Raw genomic sequence first — 19878 nt, 5'->3', positions numbered from 1 at the left:
TCTGATATAGTTGGTAATTCTGAATAACTCTCTGCAGTCAGGCGAAGAGGCTCCTGGGTCAGATTGTGGATCGTTGTCGGAATGGGCCAGGGTTTCACAATGACATGGACAGCAACAGCACAGTCCAAGAGATCCTCATCCCTGCTTCAAAAGTGGGCCTGGTCATCGGCAAAGGAGGGGAAACCATCAAGCAGCTGCAGGTACGTTCATTCCTACGTCTCTGAAGGAGTTAAACCCAAGGGCTTTTATATCTAAGTCTGGCCCATCATCTCTGCCCCTTTTCCGCCCCGCCAGCCCCATCCACTTCATTTTGCTAATAGTTTTGCTCTGCAGCAGGTAGTAGCGTGTAATTACGCTCAGTGTGCCGCAGGCTTTGTAGGATGTTAATTTCCAGAGTTTGAGCTGCTTATAATTAGCACTTAATTCTTTCAACTCCACTGTGTTTTTCTTTCTTATTTTAAGCACTTTTTAATTTAATTGTAACTTTTTTTTTCTTCTTTGTATTTTTCTGCAGTAGAAAGTGAAAGGTAGTAAATGAGTTCAAAGTTTGCTCAGGATGTGGGTTTGTCAGATAAGCATGCTTAGCTAATATGCAACCTCCATGTTTTAAATGTCTGGCCTTGGTGCATTACGGTTTCATTAGTCTGTGCTCTTAAAAAAAAAAAAAACATTTATTGTTCTTTATATAACATAGCATTATACAGCAGCACTTTACAGAGGTTATCCCTCATTCACATTGGTCTCTGCTCGAGCCGAGCACCCTAGGGCCAGTTAAATCGAATTTGGAGTATGGAGGGAACCCAGAGTACACCGAAAATACCCACACAGCAGGTGGGAAAACCTATAGAATGCTCTACAAAATAGATGTTTTTTTTTTTTACCTGGTGCAGGTTTCCTGTACTATGCGCATGTATATTACAGATCTTAAAGTGCAGTGGGTGCACAAATACCTGACCTGCTACCATAGAGCTTAAGCCAGACTCAGGTTTAGAGTTAAGCAATCCCTCTCCAATCCAATTGACAAGTGTGCATAGACTAATATACAACATGTTGTAGTCCAACATAAAATAGTAACTCACCAAGTCTTCAGCAAGGGAGCGGTTCAAACCAAGTATTTGAAGAGAAGGCAATCTTCCACCAGGAATAGACTTTGGTGAATAGAATAGACACCAAAACTCGAATCGAAACTCGGATTTTAAAAACTCGAATGTCAGGAAGGCTGCAAACAACTCAAAATTGATCCCTGGACGTCTCCCATTGAATTGAACAGCAATTTGGCAGGTTTTAGGTGGCAAATAGTTGACTTTGAGTTCTTAAAGTGCCAGTGTAGGATAAATCTCAAAGATTGAATTCAAATTTTTTGAATAACTCCATAGTCGAATTCGACCGTTTTGACCATAAAACTGGTAAATGCAAATTTGAATTTTCAATCCGACCCTTGATAAATCTGCCCCTTTAGTGTGCATCGACTGTTGAACATGTGCTGATTGGATTCCATCTCCACATGCACCCCCCCCCCCATCTTCACCACCAGATTTTGCAGCTATTATCTGACATTGAACTACAGAAGTGGATTTTTCTATGTGGGCAAGACGATTCTGCATTATTGCAATGTTGTTATTTACAGGAGAGGACTGGGGTTAAAATGATCATGATCCAAGATGGGCCTTTACCAACGGGAGCAGACAAGCCTCTGAGGATAACGGGTGACCCTTTCAAAGTGCAGGTAAGAAGGCTCAGCCTTTTCGTGATTAATATGAGTGTATTAGTAGGGGGAGTAGACACCACAGCTGCTGGGGGGCTTGATATGAACCCATAGCATCTGTCCCCTGTGCACACTGAATACATGCTTGTGTGCATCTTCAGCCCAAAATCTGCCCCATTTACACCGGAAGTGATGGTTTGCCTTTAATTTAAATGGCAAGTGGAAGTGGAGGATCCACTCACTGGGAAATGAGCCTTAAAGGGGGTAGTTAACCATTGTTAGCTTTTAGTATGCTATAGAATGGCCAATTATAAGCAACTTTTAAATTGGTCTTTGTTTTTTCTTTTTGAATTATTTGCCTTCTTCTGCTGACTCTTTTAAATGGATGTCACTGACCCCATCTAGAAAACAAAAGCTCTGAAAGGCTAAAAATGTATTGTTAGTGCTACTTTTTATTACTCATGTCTATTCATATTCCAGTCTCTTATTCAAATCAGTGCCTGGTAATTTGGACCCGTATTGCTGCAAACTAGAGAGCTGCTGAATAAAAAGCTAAATAATTCAAAAACCACAAATATCACTCTCTACGTCATACAAAAAGTTACTTTAAAGGTGAACAACCCCTTTAACATTCTTTGAGAACACATGACCCATTTTACGCTCCTGTCTCCAGGATTAAAGGGATTGTGTCATGATTTTAATTTCTAAATGACACTGTTTACACTGCAAATAATTCACTCTACAATATAAAATGTCATTCCTGAAACTAAGTTTTTTTTTTTTAGTTGTAATATTGGTGTGTTGGTGCATCTCAGGTTATTTTGCCTGGTCATGTGCTTTCTGATGGAACTGCTTTCTGGCAGGCTGTTTCTCCTACTCAATGTAATTGAATGTGTCTCAGTGGGACCTGGATTTTACTATTAAGTGTTGTTCTTAGATCTACCAGTCTAGCCCCATGTCCGATTTCAAAATTAAATAGAAAAAAATCTGTTTGCTTTTTTAAAAACTGATTTCAATGCAGAATTAGGCTCCAGCAGCACTATTAACTACTATTAACTACATTAAAAAAAAAAACAAAAAAAAAACCAGTTTTCCCTTGACCGTATCACTTTAATGTTATTGTGCCACTATACCTTTTTAAAGTACACTTTCTGTTGTTTTCTCCTCCAGCAAGCAAGAGATCTGGTCCTGGAGATCATCCGAGAAAAAGACCAGGCTGACTTCAGAGGCATCCGCAGCGATTTCAGCTCGAGGATTGGTGGAGGTAGCGTAGAGGTAGGTTACTTGCATCCCCTTCTCTTCCACAGACAGGAGTAAAACGGTGACACTAGTGATAAAAAACTGTCTCTCTAGTTTGCAAGGAAACTATCGGTTCTGTTTTCAGGAAGCTTCCCCTTTAAGCGCAGTTTGTGTTTTCCAACAGGTGTCTGTGCCTAGGTTCGCTGTGGGAATCATAATCGGAAGAAATGGTGAAATGATCAAAAAGATTCAGAATGACGCTGGAGTGAGGATTCAGTTCAAGCCAGGTTCGTGGCCTTCACTTATCTGCCGTTTATCTGTCATGCCATATCAATCCCTTCCATGACATCTGGACAGCTGTTGTTTCCTAAACACCTTATTAAAGGACAAGGAAAGTAAAACTAAAGTAGTAGCTAGAAATGTTGTTTTGTGCTTCTGTACCAGCCTAAGGCAACCACATCCCTTTAGCAGTAAAGATCTGTGTCTCCAAAGATGCCCCAGTAGCACAAAACATAATGTACAGCATTTCTAGCTACTGCTTTAGTTCTCCTTTAATCATATGTGTTTATCCAATATCTGCAAATATTATTCCAGACAGCAACTTACTTTATATAAGGAGAGGTTTTCACCCTGAATGATTCCTCTTTATTATAACGTATATACTAGAACGCCAGGAATACCATGTCTGCGTCAGATATGATTTGGTGGTTGCTCTTCTTGTGTATCTTGGCCTGTGGTAGTCTTTGCTCTCATGCTTAAACATTTAGATGATATGCCCTGTGTTTTTCCTCTTGCAGATGATGGGATCAGCCCTGAGCGAGCGGCACAGATAATGGGCCTCCCTGACCGGTGTCAGCATGCTGCTCATATCATCAACGAACTTATTCTTACAGCACAGGTGAGTATCCATAGTAGCAATCAGTATCTCTATAGAACTATCCATACCACTGATTCTTAATGACAATGACCCTTTACCTATTTGTGACGCATTTCACCCAGATTGGAAATCTCAGGTCATTTTGCCTGGTCATGTGCTTTAGGATGGAACTGCTTTCTGGCAGGCTGTTGTTTCTCCTACTCAATGTAACTGAATGTGTCTCAGTGGGACCTGGATTTTACTATTGCTGTTATCAGATCTACCAGGCAGCTGTTATCTTGTGTTAGGGAGATGCTATCTCGTTAACTTCCCATTGTTCTGCTGTTAGGCTGCTGGGGGGGAGGGGGCTGATATCACTCCAACTTGCAGTAAAGAGTGACTGAAGTTTATCAGAGCACAAGTCACATTACTAGGGGCAGCTGTGAAATTGACAATATGTCTAGCCCCATGTCTGATTTCAAAATTAAATATAAAAAAATAAATTATTTTGAGAAACAGATTTCACTGCAGTTGGAGCAGCACTATTTAAAAAAAAAACAAAACATATTTTCCCATGACATTATCCCTTTAAAACACAGGCCATAAATTCTGATATTTAACTCACTTTAAGTTGGTCCAGTTTGCCATTCATAATCCATTTACTTGGGGGGTTCCCAAATGAAGTATTGGATCAGAATTGTCTTATCTTCTCATGCTGCAGGAACGTGACGGATTTGGAGGTCTCTCACTGGCACGGGGAAGGGGGCGGAGTCGCGGTGATTGGAGCATCAGTACGCCAGGAAGCATGCAAGAAATCACATACACTGTGCCAGCTGACAAATGCGGACTGGTGATTGGCAAAGGTTAGAGCACTTTGGGCATTGATGTATTAATCCTGAGCTATTCTCACTGCACCCCTTTTTCTGTCAACCTATGCTCAGTGTAATTGCTGGATTTCTTTTACTATTAATTATATACCCAATATGTGCCATATGCTAGGTATTCTTAAAGGGGTTGTTCACCTTTAAGATAACTTTTAGTATTATGTAGAGAGTGAGATTCTGAGACAATTTGCAATTGGTTTTCATTCTCTACTATTTGGGGTTTTTGAGTTATTTAGCTGTTTATTTAGCAGCTCTCTAGTTTTATTTCAGCCATCTTGTTGCTAGGATCCAAAGTCCCCTAGCAACCATGCATTGATTTGAATAAGAGACTGCAATATGAATAGGAGAGGTCCTGAATAGAAGGATCAAGAATAACAAGTAACTAACAATACATTTGTAGCCTTACAGAGCATTTGTTTTTTAGAAGGGAGTCAGCGATGCCCATTTGAAATCTGCAAAGAGTCAGAAGAAAAAGCCAAATAACTATAAAACTATAATAAATAAATAATGGAGACCAATTGAGAAGTTGCTTTGAATTGACCGTTCTATAACCTAATAAAGGTTACCTTAAAAGTTAACCACCCCTTTAATGAATCTTGTTCACCGCCATAGTCCATGTCATGCCTAGGAGCATTGCAAAAGACTGGAAGGACTTCCTTTTCCATTGTACAGCAACAAGGAATTAAAGGGGAACGATCGCGAAAATGAACATTTCATATAAGCTTCAGCATAGTGAAATAAGAAACTTTCTAAATAGAATTAAATATTCTGTTTCTGAAATAATCAAGTTTATCTTCACTATTCCTCTCTCAGAATCTGTTTCTCTTCATTGTGTCTTCATGCAGCAGTTGGGTGTCAGATGAATGATCCAATATATCTTATAGGAGGGGTTCCCTTTCCTAGCAGATGTATTAGAGCTCACTCAAATAACTGATTCCAGTATAAACAAAATCTAACAAAATAACTGCCTCTCGCACAAATCCGGCATGTAGAGAGACAGGTTTGTTGATTTTAATAGAGTGAGCTCTAATTTGTCTTCTAGGCAAAAGGTGCCCCCCTTTAAGATATATTGGGTCTAAGGGTCAGGGCACACCGGCTGATTCAGGGAGTTTATTCGCCCGGCGACAAATCTCCTCTTCTTCGGGGCGACTAATTTCCCCGAACTGCCTTTCTGCCAGCTAAAATGTAAACCGCCGGCGGGAAGGCACTCGGCGTGATTCGTTTTCCGAAGTTGCCTCATGCGGAAACTTTGGGCGACTTCAGAAAACTAATCATGCCTTCCCGCCAGCAGGCAGTTGGGGGAGATTAGTCCCCCCGAAGAAGAGATTTGTCGCCGGGCGACTAATCTCCCTGAATCTGCCTGTGTGTCCTTCCTTACCATAACTGTCAATGATTATGTGACACCCAACTGCTGCATGCAGAGAGAATGAAGAGAAAAGACAGTGAAGATAAACTTGAATATTGCAGAAACAATGCAGACTATTTTATTGATTGTATTTAGAAAGTGTCTTATTTCAGTATGATGAAGCTGATATTAAATTCATTTTCACAATCGTTTTCCTTTAAGGATGCCTCTAGTGTACATGCATGGAACAGCCCTGTAAAGTCTTTTGACAGCCCCCAATAACAGGAAAACAAACTCTTTGCATCTTCAAACCATGACGGAGGCACTAGTGCTGTGGCAGCCAGCTTTTCACATGGTACTTATTATTACTCGTTCAGCCTTAAAACGAGGTTAACCCTGAAGCGGCTAGGTTAGCAAGAGTTTTTGAGCCAGGCTTGCTCTGGAGCGACCCCTCCCCCTGTCACCTTTCCCTTTCCCATTCACATTTCCATGATAAACAGTGTTGTCACTGTCAGATGGGGGTTCAATGTCCCTGCCTGTCCAATCTGCCTTTTAGCTGCTTTGATTAATTGCTTTACGATTTGCCACCCAGCTGGGGGGCCCATGGTATCCACAATTGTTCTTGGCAGGGGGAATAACGGGGAGGAGGCAATTTTACCCCTAACCACCCCATTATTCGGCGTCTGAAATAATAACACAAATGGGGGATTGTTATAGACTCTCTTCACTAAATAAGATACCTTTAACTTGTCTCTGCTTTACATTCTTTAATTCATGCCCAATCCTTTAAGATCTCTCCACTGGCAACTTCAGACAGCCCTTCAGCTTTGATCACCCTTATAAACCGTTTTAATATCTGTTTTACTCCCCGAGCTGAACTGACATGGAATTTTTCAGTCAATTGCTTTGCAGGTCCATTTGGCAGTGAATAGGGCAAGTAATTAGAGGCTCTTTTGTAAGGACATGGTCCCCCCCCGCTGTGTGCCGTTCTCCTTTAATTGGCTGGAGTAGCTGCGGCCGAGCTCTTTTGTGCCGCTCAGAATTGATGGTCACAGGATGAGCAGAAGTTGAACATTGCTTTCCTTTCTGCGGATAGTGTAGGATAACCGCAACCAATCAGCAGTTAAAATAATGAAAACTGAAATCTTACTGGATAATATTGCATATGAGTCCACTATGATGCAATGATAAAACACCAAGGGGCTTAGATAATAGACTTTCCCAGGTTTTGTAGCTAAAATTAGCCAATTAAATTTTTTTTTTTTCCTGTCGTTGTTTCTCTTTTCTGCAGGACATTGCTCGGGAAGAGGTTCTCCTTCAGGTTAACTTTTAGTATGTTATAGAATGGCCAATTCTAAGCAACTTTTCAATTGGTCTTCATTATTTATAGTTTATGAATTATTTGCCTTCTCCTCCTGACTCTTTCTAACTTTCAAAAGGGGGTCACTGACCCCCTCTTAAAACAAAAGCTACAAATTTATTGTTGTTGTTACTTTTTATTACTCATTTTTCTGTTCCGATCCTCCCCTATAAATATTACATATTCTCATTCAAATCAATGCATGGTTGCTAGGGTAATTAATTTGGACCTAAGGTTGCCACATGGCTGGTATGTTACAAGAATATAGTATTATTATCCAGAAAAGTTGGCAACCTATTTGGACCATAGCAACCAGACTGCTGACACTGCAAACTGCAGAGCTGCTGAACAAAAAGCTAAATAAGTCAAAAACCACAAATAATAAAAAATGAAAACCAATTGCAAATTGTCTCAGAATATCCCTCTCTACATCCTACTAAAAGTTAATTTATAAGTAAACGATAGCTAGCACTTTTGTGTCGTTTATCGCTTAATAGGACCAATAAAAAGCTCATTTAGTAGGAACTAAATACAACCCAGTACAGGGATCCCGTTATTCGGAAACCCGTTTTCCTGAAAGCTCTGTATTACGGAAAGGATGTCTCCCACGAAATAATTAAAATTTTTAAAAATGATTAATTTTTTTCCCTCTGTAATAATAAAACAGTAGCTTGTAGTTGATCCAAACTAAGATATAATTAATTCTAACTGAAAGCAAAATCAGCCTATTGGGTTTATTTAATGTTTATATGGATTTTCTAGTAGATTTAAGGTATAAAGTTCCAAATTATGGAAAGATCCATTATCTGGAAGACCCCAGCTCCTGAACATTCTGGATAACGGGTCTCATTCCTGTAATAATAAAACAGTAGCTTGTACTTGATCCAAACTAAGATAAAATTAATCCTAACTGGAAGCAAAACCAGCCTATTGGGTTTATTTAATGTTGGATTTTCTTTGGATATGGATTTTCTAGTAGACTTAAGGTATACAGTTCCAAATTATGGAAAGATACATTATCTGGAAAACCCCAGGTCCCAAGCTTTCTGGATAATAGGTCCCATACCTGTACAGCTAATAGCATTGTGCCTATTAAGACATGTTGGTTAGGAAGCAGGGGCCCTTGATTTCCTACATAAGAATCTGCCCCCTGCTGTTTCATCCCTATAGTATCTCCCAGTGTTGGGCCTTGTTGTTTTGTGCTACGGTGGGAGGAGAAGAGGTATTGACGAGAGGTCACGCTCAAATCAATTATTCTTGCTATGAACTCTACTAATTGCTGTTTACATTGACCTCTGTATGTCACATCTCGTGTATTAGTCTGCACTTCAATATTTTCTCTGCTTACTAACCTTGCCCGAAGATTCTCACTCGCGCTCTTCCTTCCCCTTGTCCAACAGGCGGTGAAAATATCAAAAATATAAACCAGCAGTCAGGGGCTCACGTGGAGCTGCAGAGAAACCCCCCTCCCATCACAGACCCGGGTGTCCGGATATTTACCATCCGGGGTGTCCCCCAACAGATCGAGCTGGCTAGGCATCTCATTGATGAGAAAGTTGGGGTAAGTTATTCGGGGGGTTGGGAATTCTGGTTTCCATTGAATATGTTACAAAATTTGCCCCGGGTCTAGTAACCTGTGGCAACCAAGGTGATCATTATATGTTATCTGCTTGTCGGTTGCTATGGGAGACTTATTTTTTTGTTTTGTTTTTTTTCCCCTAGGGTCCTACAATAGGTGGCCCCAGCAGCTTCGGTCAGAGTGCTTTCAGTCAGGCTCATGCTACACCTCATCAAAAGTAAGTTGTTCTCGTCTCATCATAGAACGTGTTTATTGCTTTGCAACGTCTCGGGGTAAACATAAATCATATTTAAACAGAACAGTAACATTATGGCTAACAAGTGGAACATTATTGCATACAAGCTAGGCAGAATTATTGTTGGGGAAAGACCTGATAGAGCTGGAAGTTGCAACTGGAATATTGGTGCAGATTCACTAAGGGGCGAAGTGGCTGACGCATGGAAAATCCGCCAGAAATCCCATCTGCAGGGACATGGCCAATTTACTAACAGGTGAGAGAGACCGACGTTGGCGTTCCTTAGCACTGTATCGCCATTCGTAACTCCGCAAATTTTACAGAACATAACCTCTTTCGCCAGAGTTTACTTCACCACCACAGACCAGGAGAAATGATAAAACAAAGCTACATCCTCCTCAATCTTACGTCGGTGACATCATATCATGTCTGCTCAAAATGCATTAAAGTTCTAAAAAAAACACTGGCAACTTTTCTTTTTAAAGCGGCATTGCCTTCAAAAGTCCAAACTATGTTCGATGTTCTGCCCCTGACCGCAATCGTACGTAAGTTATGTCCAACAAAGCTGCTAACAGTCTCCCACTGAAAATAATCATATCGGCAATACATACAGAGATCTTATCCGTAGCTAACAAATATTTTAACCTGGCCGATCGACCGATCTACGTGGAAAGAAAAATGTCAGGACACTCCACACATGGTCTGAAAAATATACGAATCGAGTATTCGTATGATCGGATCTTTGGGTCTATGGCCAGCTTAAGGCATTAGCGGATCTCTTCTGTCTTTATTATGACTCACTGGACATGTTTGGAAAAAGTGGCCACTTCAAACATTTGCACTAACATTACTAATAAAGACGTCCTTACGACTTTTGGGTACCCGCCCTATTCAAATTAACCTAAGAGTAAAGGTGGCCATACACGGATAGATCCGCTCGTTTGGCGATGTCGCCAAACGAGCGGATCTCCCTCCGATATGCCCACCTTGAGGTGGGCAATATCGGGCTGATCCGATCGTGGGCCCTAGGGCCCAACGATCGGATCCTAGCGTTCGCCAAACGGGCGGTCGGATCGCGGGACCGCATCAACGAACAGATGCGGCCGCGATCCGACGGGATTTTAACCCCATCCGATCGAGATCTGGCCGACTTTCGGCCAGATCTCGATCGGGGAAGCCCGTCGGGGGCCCCCCATACACGGGCCAATAAGCTGCCGACTTGGTCTGTCGGCAGCTTTTATCGGCCCGTGTATGGCCACCTTAAGACGTTTCGCTAGGCACAGATGAATGCTAAAGAAAATTTGCTGTGAAATGCTCGCACAGCCGAAGTGATGCTAGCGAGAATTCACCAGTGTTCGGCTGCTGAGACAAAACTTCAGTGAATTAGCGTAGTGGTAATAAATTTGTGCCTGGCACAGTGGCACGAAGCGGTCGCTGGTGCAAATTCGCCCTTTAGTGAATCTGCCCCACTGTTGGAACTCACCTGGTAGTGTAGGTAAGATGCATCTCACACATTGTTGGTCATTCTTAGGGATGCACCGAATACAGGATTTGGTTTGGGATTCGGCCTTTTTCAACAGGATTTGGATTCACCCAAATCCTTCTGCCCAACCGAATCCTAATTTGCATATGCAAATTAAGCGTGGGGAGGGAAACCCCATGACTTTGTCACAAAACAAGGACGTAAAATGTTTTCCCCTTCCCACCCCTAATTTGCATATACAAATTCGAATTTGGTTTGGTATTCAGCCGAATCTTTTGCGAAGGATTCGGGCAAATCCAAAATAGTGGATTCGGTGCATCCCTAGTTGTTTTCCAGTCGCCTCATGGGCGCTGAAAAGAAGTTCAAGAGACTCACGTTGCAGTTACCAGTTCTGACTGATTTCTTTCCCTCTCCTTATACAGTGGTCCTCAAGCTTTTGTAACACCGGGTTGGGGTAGCACTTACCAGGCATGGCAGCAAACTGCACAGCAGCTCCAAGGTGAGTAGAAAACACTTTCTTTTTTCATTAAAAGTATAAATGGCCCTGCTGGCTTTTTCAAGCCATTTCCCTGTACTGCTCTCAATCTTTGGTCCATTTAATTGATCCTAATCTAAGGTAATGAACAATATTGCAGCCTACCCCTTTATTGAGGGCAGATACTAAAATTATGGGGCAGATATATTAAGGGTCTGATTGAAAATTCACATTTTTTTCTTTTATAGTCAGAACTGTCATTCGTCTAGAAATTATCCAAAATCAAATCTTTTAAAAAAAAAAAAAAAAAAAAAAAAAAAAAAAAATCGAATTAGATTTTTGAGATTTCTCAAAGTCTGTCCCTGTAAGAATTCGAATTCAACTATTCGCCACTTGAAACCTGCCGAATTCATGTTTAAGTCAATGGGGGAGGTTCAGCGACCAGTTTTGCAGCCTTCCTGACAGAGTTTCTTTCTGAAAACTTGATTCGAGTTTTCAGGTCGGTAAAATTCATCCCAATTTTACCTATTCCATTTTTTAATAAATCTTAGAATTTTGGTTAAAACCTAATTCATGCGAATTCGAAATTCGACCCTTGATAAATGTGCCTCTATAAGTTAGAAATATTTTTTTATTTTATTTTTTTTTTATGTAACCGACTTTAAATGGACTACACCTCTCCCTGGGCTTTGGGTGGTTACTGGGAGTTGTAGTTAGATCACAGAGGTTATATATCACTGTCCTAGAATGAAAAGGATATAATGGCCCAGGTTAGAGACATATGGTCTTTGTGAGGGACTAGGTGCCTTTTTCTTGGCTTGCAGTGAAAGGCACAATGCAGTCCCCCTCATTATTGTTAAATAGATCTAATTGTATGCAACCAGCGAAAGAAAGAGTGTCTGTAAGCACTCGCAGGCCAAATGGGAAACAAATTCAGCGAATCCATCCTCCGCCCACTCCCATCATAATGAGTGATCTAAACATTTTGATTTTATTGCCTCCTCTACACCTCCCTCCCTTTCAGCGCCTAAATAAAGTGTCCAATGAGGTAAAACATGCCGGCTTGCAGTCCATTAATTGGCGTGTCCCTCAATGACTCTCAGAAGAAAGGCCATTCATGTAGGTCTGTTTTTTTCCTTTGTGTGAATTAGCAGGTGGGCACTTTGTGTGACCCTACAGCTATTCACTAAGGGGACAGCGGTCTGACTGGGTGCATTGGTCAAGTCCTGGCGCGCCCTATCCAGCCGTCATTCCTTATCAGCATGCTTAAGGGACCAGTAACGGCAAAAAATAAATTTTTAAAATTCTTTCGTATGCTACGAAAAAAAAAACACCAACACATATTCAATTTTAACGTCGCTAAGTCTTTATCAAGACTTCAGAAAAGGCGATCGATCGTGCGGCGCTCCATTTCTCCTCACTGCCTTCCTTATAGGAGATAGCCAGGGAGGAGAAATCGAGCGCCGCACGATGGATCGTCACGGTTTCTGAAGAGGAGTTTCGCTTAGTTATTTCTTAAGAGACTTAACGATTTTTACATTTTTAATACGCGCTGGCGTCTTTTTTTCGTAGCATACTAAAGGATTGTTTTGTGCTGTTACTGGTCCTTTTAACTCTTAGCTCTTTGGGTTCTGCTGAGCCGCTTAACATTTAGGGATACTGTCATGGGAAAAGTTTTTTTTTTTTTCCCAAACGCATCAGTTAATAGTGCTGCTCCAGCAGAATTCTGCACTGAAATCCGTTTCTCAAAAGAGCAAACAGATTTTTTTATATTTCATTTTGAAATCTGACATGGGGCTAGACATATTGTCAGTTTCCCAGCTGCCCCAAGTCATGTGACTTGTGCTCTGATAAACTTCAATCACTCTTTACTGCTGTACTGTGATATCGCCCCTCCCTCCCCCCCAGCAGCCTAACAACAGAACAATGGTTCATGAAGGAATTTTTATATTGTAGAGTGAATTATTTGCAGTGTAAACAGTGTCATTTAGAAATAAAAACTACATCATAAAAATCATGGCCGAATCAGGGCACACAGGTAGATTCGGGGAGATTTAGTCACCCGGTGACAAATCTCCTCTTCTTCGGGGCGACTTATCTCCCCAAACTGCCTCCCCACAGGCTAGAATCTAAATCGCCAGTGGGATGGCGGTTCATTTTCCGAAGTTGCCTCACTAGGATACTTCAGGCGACTTCGGGAAAACAAAGCCCACGGAGTGCCATCCCACCGGTGATTTAGATTCTAGCCGGCCGAAGGCAGTTCGAGGAGATTAGTTGCCCCGAAGAAGAGCAGATTTGTCACCAGGCGACTAATCTCCCCGAATCTGCCTGTGTACCCCCTGACCCTTAATGTCCAAAATAATTGAGTCACGTGACTGGGCTGTCCTTTATCAGGGACTGCTGCTTCAGTTTGAATAAAGCATGGTTGAATATTGTTTGGCTTAACCAAGCAGTAACTTTTGAACACAGACGTCCTTTATTAAACATTAAAAACTCTGCGAAACTAGTTTTGTATGTTAAATTAGTAATATCAATAAGTTATAGGTAGTGGCAGTGACTCTGGGTCAGCACCATGTCATTGTAGGGGTCATTTACAGCGCAGAACACTGGGGCTCATTTATAAACATTGGGCAGATTTGCACCTGGGCAGCAACCAATCAGCGATTAGCTTTTTTTCAGCCGGTTGCAGGTGGAACACTGAAAGCAATCAGATTGGTTTGGAGGAAGCATGAGATGTTCTACACACACACCCGAACTTGTGCACCATTCAGACCCACTAGTTAGGGAACATCAGAAGGCACAGCCCACATCAGGTCCCTGCCCTTACCGACTACCCCAAGAAGGCCAGTAAACACCAGCCCCTTTATTCATTCCAGCTTACCAAAATATCCATGTTTGAGGAACTGGGCCAAGCTGTTGGGGTAAAACTATCTTTCTATTGGCAGGTCAGCAAAGCCAGCAGCAAAATGCACAGCCCGATTACAGCAAGGCCTGGGAAGAGTATTACAAGAAGCAGAGTAAGTCTTACTATCAAGTTGCACGGCTATTGCTAGTCCATAGCCAAGGTTTTGCCCACTTCTCTTTGTCAGATGCACCTTACTTAGCGCCAAGTTGTGGGGTTACTTGTGAATAACGGTTCTTTCCTGCCTTCTTCAGACCAGGCTGCCAACGCCCCTTCCCAGGCAAGTTCACAACCAGACTATACAATGGCATGGGCGGAGTATTATAGGCAACAGGCCGCTTATTATGGCCAGTCACTGGGGCAGACTCAATCCCACAACCAGGTGAGTGAGCTTTAAGGTTGGGCGTCTAAAGGGGGACACGTTACTTCCATCTCTCTTCTTCTTATCGTTCACCCCTCCGATCTTGTCAAACTATATTTACAGCCCATTACTAGGACTTTAAAAATCTTTCCAAAAAAATGCTTATTTTGGATCGGTCTGCTAATTTCTGAAGAATTTTACCAGGCTTTTCTATTTCCCAGAAATTTCTACTCCATACTTAGACTATAATCCTGACTGATGTTACTCCAAATGGGGGAAATGGGTATCAATGAACACATTTACTTACAGATATTCCAAATAATTGGTAGGGGGAAAAAGTTCCCCACGTTATGATGTTCTTGTGTAGCCTTTCCATTCACTTAGGGCAGATTTACCATCATTCAAATTTGACTTTTTGCCATAATTTAAGATTCGTGGGGCAAATAAATTCAATTCAGGTTTCTGAAACTGAAAACCAACTCCAGTTTGGTATCTAAAGCCTGGTAAGATCAGAAATGTTGCGTTTTCGATTTTCTTCTTTTTTTTTTTTTTTTTTTTTTAATAGATTCCCTAAAAATGAAGGCTATAAAGGGGTTTTCTCGCATTTTTAAGTAACCGAGCAAGATTGTTGAACCTCGGTGAAACCTCGGATTCAGAACTGTTTCCATAGCATTTCAGTTCTGATTTTTATAACTGCCGAACTTTCAGGGGCAGATTTAATCAAGGGTCGAATACTAAATTCGAATTTGAATTTTCGAGTTTCAAAATTCACGCATTCTAATTTTAATCCCCCTGTTCGAATGTAAATTTAACACACCTCGACCATGGGAAAAAGTCCAAATTCAAATTTGCCTGCCAAGTTCATGTACAAGTCAAAGGTTCGTTGAGCATTTGGAGATGTTAATAGCCTTCCTGACATTCGAGGTTTTTTTTCTCTGGAGAAAAACTTTCATACGAATCAAATTTTCTGGTCGGAAACATTCGAATATTAGACATTCTAATTTTTTCAGAAATAACCTTCCAGTCGAATTGTGAGTATATTCGAATTAAAAAAAAATAATTCACATGAATTTAAAAGTCGACCTTAAAGGGATACTGTCATGGGAAAAAATTTTTTTCAAAATGAATCAGTTAATAGTATTGCTCCAGCAGAATTCTGCACTGAAATCCATTTCTCAAAAGAGCAAACAGATTTTTTTATATTCAATTTTGAAATCTGACATGGGGCTAGACATTTTGTCAATTTCCCAGTTGCCCCAAGTCATGTGACTTGTGCCTGCACTTTAGGAGAGAAATGCTTTCTGGCAGGCTGCTGTTTTTCCTTCTCAATGTAACAGTGTGTCTCAGTGGGACATGGATTTTTACTATTGAGAGCTGTTATCTTGTGTTAGGGAGCTATCTGGTTACCTTCCCATTGTTCTTTTGTTTGGCTGCTGGGGGGGAAAGGGAGGGGGGTGATATCACTCCAACTTGCAGTACAGCAGTAAAGAGTGATTGAAGTTTATCAGAGCACAAGTCACATGACTTGGGGCAGCTGGGAAATCTACAATATGTCTAGCCCCATGTCAGATTTCAAAATTGAATATAAAAAAATCTGTTTGCTCTTTTGAGAAATGGATTTCAGTGCAGAATTCTGCTGGAGCAGCACTATTAACTGATTCATTTTGGAAAAAAATTTTTCCCATGACAGTATCCCTTTAATAAATAGGCCTCCCCGTGTTTATGGAACACACTGAGCAGTTTTGGTGCAGAGATATTTTACCGAATGGCAGTTTGATATTGGCAATTTGCATGACCCTCCAGTTTCTGTTTCTTGGCCACTCCATTAACCAAATTCCTTTTTTGTTTCAGGAGCAGTAGAACAATTGTCCAGTTGATTGCAAGATTTTTTGGTTGTTTTTTTAAAAAAAATTTTTCCTTCGTTTTCCTCGGAATCAATGCAGAAGAAGAACCTTAATTTGTAACAGGTCTCTAGATGTTTTGACGAAGACGTATGTTTATAAAACACTAGTCCTAGGGTTAAATCTTTACTGAACTTTGCTAAGCATCAGGATTCTATAATATACTAAAGAGATCATTGTACTCGGCGTCTTTTATTTTGGGATAATTTTTTGTTTTTTTGTTTTTCCTACCCTTGAAAAAAAGTGTTAACATGAATTCTTTTTTTTTTTTTTTTTTTTTTTTGAAACGGAATTAATTTAAAAAAAAAAAAAATAGAAAAAAAATCTTCACTTCGTAACCCCCTGCTTCCCCCACGGTGCTGATATTGCAACATATTTGTCTCAAGTTTTTTTTTGTTTTTTTTTCTGGGCTTATATTATTTTGTGTAGCATTTTTGTCTTCTTGGACAATACAGTTTGGAGGTCTTATCACAATGATAAAAATTAATTTAAAGAATTATGTACACAGCTCCTAAAAAATTTTTTTTTAAAAAAGTGTATTTAAATATTCTTAACTGTAAATTCATTAAGTGTTTTACGTCTAATTTTTTTTTCTGGTATTATGACTGTATTTGATTTTATTGCATTTTTTTTTTTTTTTTTTTTTCAACGAAAATCCGTGTTAACAAATCCTGTTTCATACGAATATTTGAAACTATTTCTTGAGACAAGTATTGTGTCGGGTGGGGGGATAAAAATGGGACGGGGAGCAGGGTGATATTTTGTAGGCTTTGTATAATACCTAGGGTTTTGAAGGGTTAATATAAAAAAAACAATGATTGTTAACCCTTTACCTGCCAGAGAGGCGATTAACCCATTGCGGAGTGCGTCAGATCTCTCTCTGGCAGGGCATTGGGTGCATTTTATAAAGCGATGTTTATCAGTTATTCTGTTGCCTCTGTATATCAGACATCCAAGCTATATAATAACAGGAAAAACGAAATTTTTTTTTTTTTTTTGTGCTGTCAGAAATATAAATACTATTATTTTTAATATGAATAAATCAAACTGTTAGAATCTTTAATGCAAACACTGTGGAACATTTAACAGTATGAAGTTTAAAAAAAAAAAAAGAATCGTAATAACTATTTTTTAACTCCAGGGTTTTGTTTTTGTTTTTTTTCCTTTTTGTCTTTGTTTTAAATATTTTCTTATCTAATTGTCAGATTTACCATAGATGATAAATAAAAGCTATTAACCGCAGTATGTGCTAAAAAAAAGTTTTTTTTTGATTTAATAAAAGGGAAATGATTTTGAATGTTTGTAGTTTTTTTTTCCTTGTACAGATTTTTTTTTTTTTAATGAGAAACGGAATTCAAGCTAATTTTTTGAGTGTTTTTAAATTTAATCCACGGGAACATTCCGTTTTTTGGGGGGGGGGGGGTTTTCCTCTCCATATTGTTTGTTCTTTTTTTCGGGGGTGGGAGGGAAAATTATGACTTATTATTTTCTTCTATGCCTAAAAAATGTTTAACTATTAAAATCACGATTGGATGATATTGAGTATGTTACAGAGAGATATTGTTCATCTGACAATTGCATTTTACACTCTATATAATAAAAATGCTGCAAGACTTCTTGTGGATCAAAATCTCCCTAGTCTGAATTCTCCATTTTTTTTTTTTTTTTTTTTAAAAGTTTCCTTACAGGCGCATCTAAGCTGCTATATTTAGCCACACCGAGGGCAAAGCAATAGAGCAGTGGCCCCCAACCAGTGGCTCTTTAACATATTGCTCACCAACCCCTTGGATTTTGCTCCCAATATCCTCAAAGCAGGGGCTTATTTTTGAATTCCAGACTTGGAGGCAAGTTTTGGTTGCATAAAAAACAGATGTACAGCCAAACAGTCTACTGTAGGCTGCCTGTCCACATAGGGGCTACCAGTAGCCAATCACAGCCATTAATTTGTACCGGCCCTGGAACTTTTTTCATGCTTGTGTTGCTCCCCAACTCTTTTCACGTTTGAATGTGGCACAGTGGTATAAAAAAAAAGGTTTGAGACGTACGCAATAGAGGGGAAGGAGCCAACAGCAACTGAGCTGGGCCCCTGAGTGCAATTTGAAGATTTTCTTGAAAAGGGATACTGTCATGGGAAAAAATTTTTTTTTCCAAAATGAATCCGTTAATAGTGCTGCTCCAGCAGAATTTTGCACTGAAATCCATTTCTCAAAAGAGCAAACAGATATTTTTATATTCAAATTTGAAATCTGACATGGGGCTAGACATATTGTCAATTTCCCAGCTGCCCCAAGTCATGTGAATTCTGCTAGAGTAGCACTATTAACTGATGCGTTTTGGGAAAAAAAAAAAAAAAAATTCCCATGACTGTATCCCTTTAAGCTGGCCATAAACCTAAAGATCTGCTCACTTGTTGAGGTCATCAGACACCCGATAACAAGGTCTCCAATTGAGCAGTTCTTTGCCTTTCTCCCTTATATACTGGGCCATATTGTGCTGATCTGGTAATTTTTCCTTTGCGCCAACGATCGCAATACAGGCCATCGGGAGAAGGCTACATCAGCTTTCTAATCTAATGTATTCTTGGCCAGATATAAGTCAGGGAGGGCTCATACATGGGCAGATACGCTGCTAAAGGGGCTGAAAGTGTGGCCAGCTTTTCATATATGGCGCCCCTCATCTGGACCCAAGTTTGGCTCGGTCCCAGTGTCCAGCACACTACATTTCCGTAGCAGGAATTCCCATTCTGTTTGTGTGTTCCTCCATATCTTCAGAAGGGGAACATTGAGCAGATACCTAATCATTAAAGGGGACCTCTCATCCTCAGAAATAATTCCAAATCCTATAATATGATGTTAGTCGAGCCAAATAAACTTTGCTTACACTATATAAATTATTTTAATCTTGTTTCTTTGAGTTTTGGAATTCACAATCACAGCAAGCAGGCAGCAGCTATTTTGTAAACACCTATTAAAGAAAACTTCGCATTTTTTCCCAAAATCTTTTTTATGCACCAGAATGGAGGACCTGATGCACATGCATTGGCTACAAAATTAGATGTTCAGGAAGGAGGGGGAATGTTGGGGAGTGTAGTGACATCTATAAAGTGCAGAAGGGAAAGTAATTACTGGCCCCACATTTATGCCTAAGGCATAGAGGCAATATTTGATGGACAGCTGAGATTTTTTTTAAATGCGTTTATAACAGGTATAGATGTTTTAGTGAAAAAAATAATGTGGATTTCATGTTCAATTTGAAAAGGATTTTTATTATACAGCTTTTTATGTCTGGGTTCCAGGTCCACTTTAATCCAGCAAGGACCCATGTTAGCAGTATATTTTGCCATATTCGGCGGTTGGTTGTGGGTTGTCCTGTATTCCATGTACCAGGACTCCAGGTAAGTAAAGGGGGACTCTACGTCCGCTATTAAAGCTGGCTACATATGCTTTCCAATCCTTACTCTGCTTGATTGGTGTCACTTCACATGTACTGGTCCCCCCTGCAGTCGTTGGCCTCTTTGACGTTGAAAACGTTGAGCTTGGAAACGTATAAAAAG

At 40.2% G+C, this 19878-nt stretch overlaps 1 protein-coding gene across 1 annotated transcript in view; it reads left to right on the top strand.

Annotated features, from left to right (window-relative positions):
- fubp3.L (far upstream element binding protein 3 L homeolog) overlaps positions 1-17955 on the top strand; it is a 45276-nt gene extending 27321 nt beyond the window's left edge. The window contains exons 7-18 of the mRNA XM_041572459.1: positions 38-200; positions 1628-1726; positions 2876-2980; positions 3129-3231; positions 3742-3842; positions 4522-4663; positions 8790-8950; positions 9112-9185; positions 11109-11185; positions 14107-14178; positions 14318-14445; positions 16276-17955. Coding sequence (XP_041428393.1) covers positions 38-200; positions 1628-1726; positions 2876-2980; positions 3129-3231; positions 3742-3842; positions 4522-4663; positions 8790-8950; positions 9112-9185; positions 11109-11185; positions 14107-14178; positions 14318-14445; positions 16276-16284 — 1234 coding nt within the window. The 3' untranslated portion in view covers positions 16285-17955. The remainder of the gene's footprint in view (positions 1-37; positions 201-1627; positions 1727-2875; positions 2981-3128; positions 3232-3741; positions 3843-4521; positions 4664-8789; positions 8951-9111; positions 9186-11108; positions 11186-14106; positions 14179-14317; positions 14446-16275) is intronic.
- Positions 17956-19878: the final 1923 nt, after the last annotated feature.

The sequence above is a fragment of the Xenopus laevis genome, chromosome 8L (assembly GCF_017654675.1).
Source record: "Xenopus laevis strain J_2021 chromosome 8L, Xenopus_laevis_v10.1, whole genome shotgun sequence".
Classification (NCBI taxonomy): Eukaryota; Metazoa; Chordata; class Amphibia; order Anura; family Pipidae; genus Xenopus; species Xenopus laevis.
This window is presented reverse-complemented; position numbering and strand designations above follow the sequence as displayed.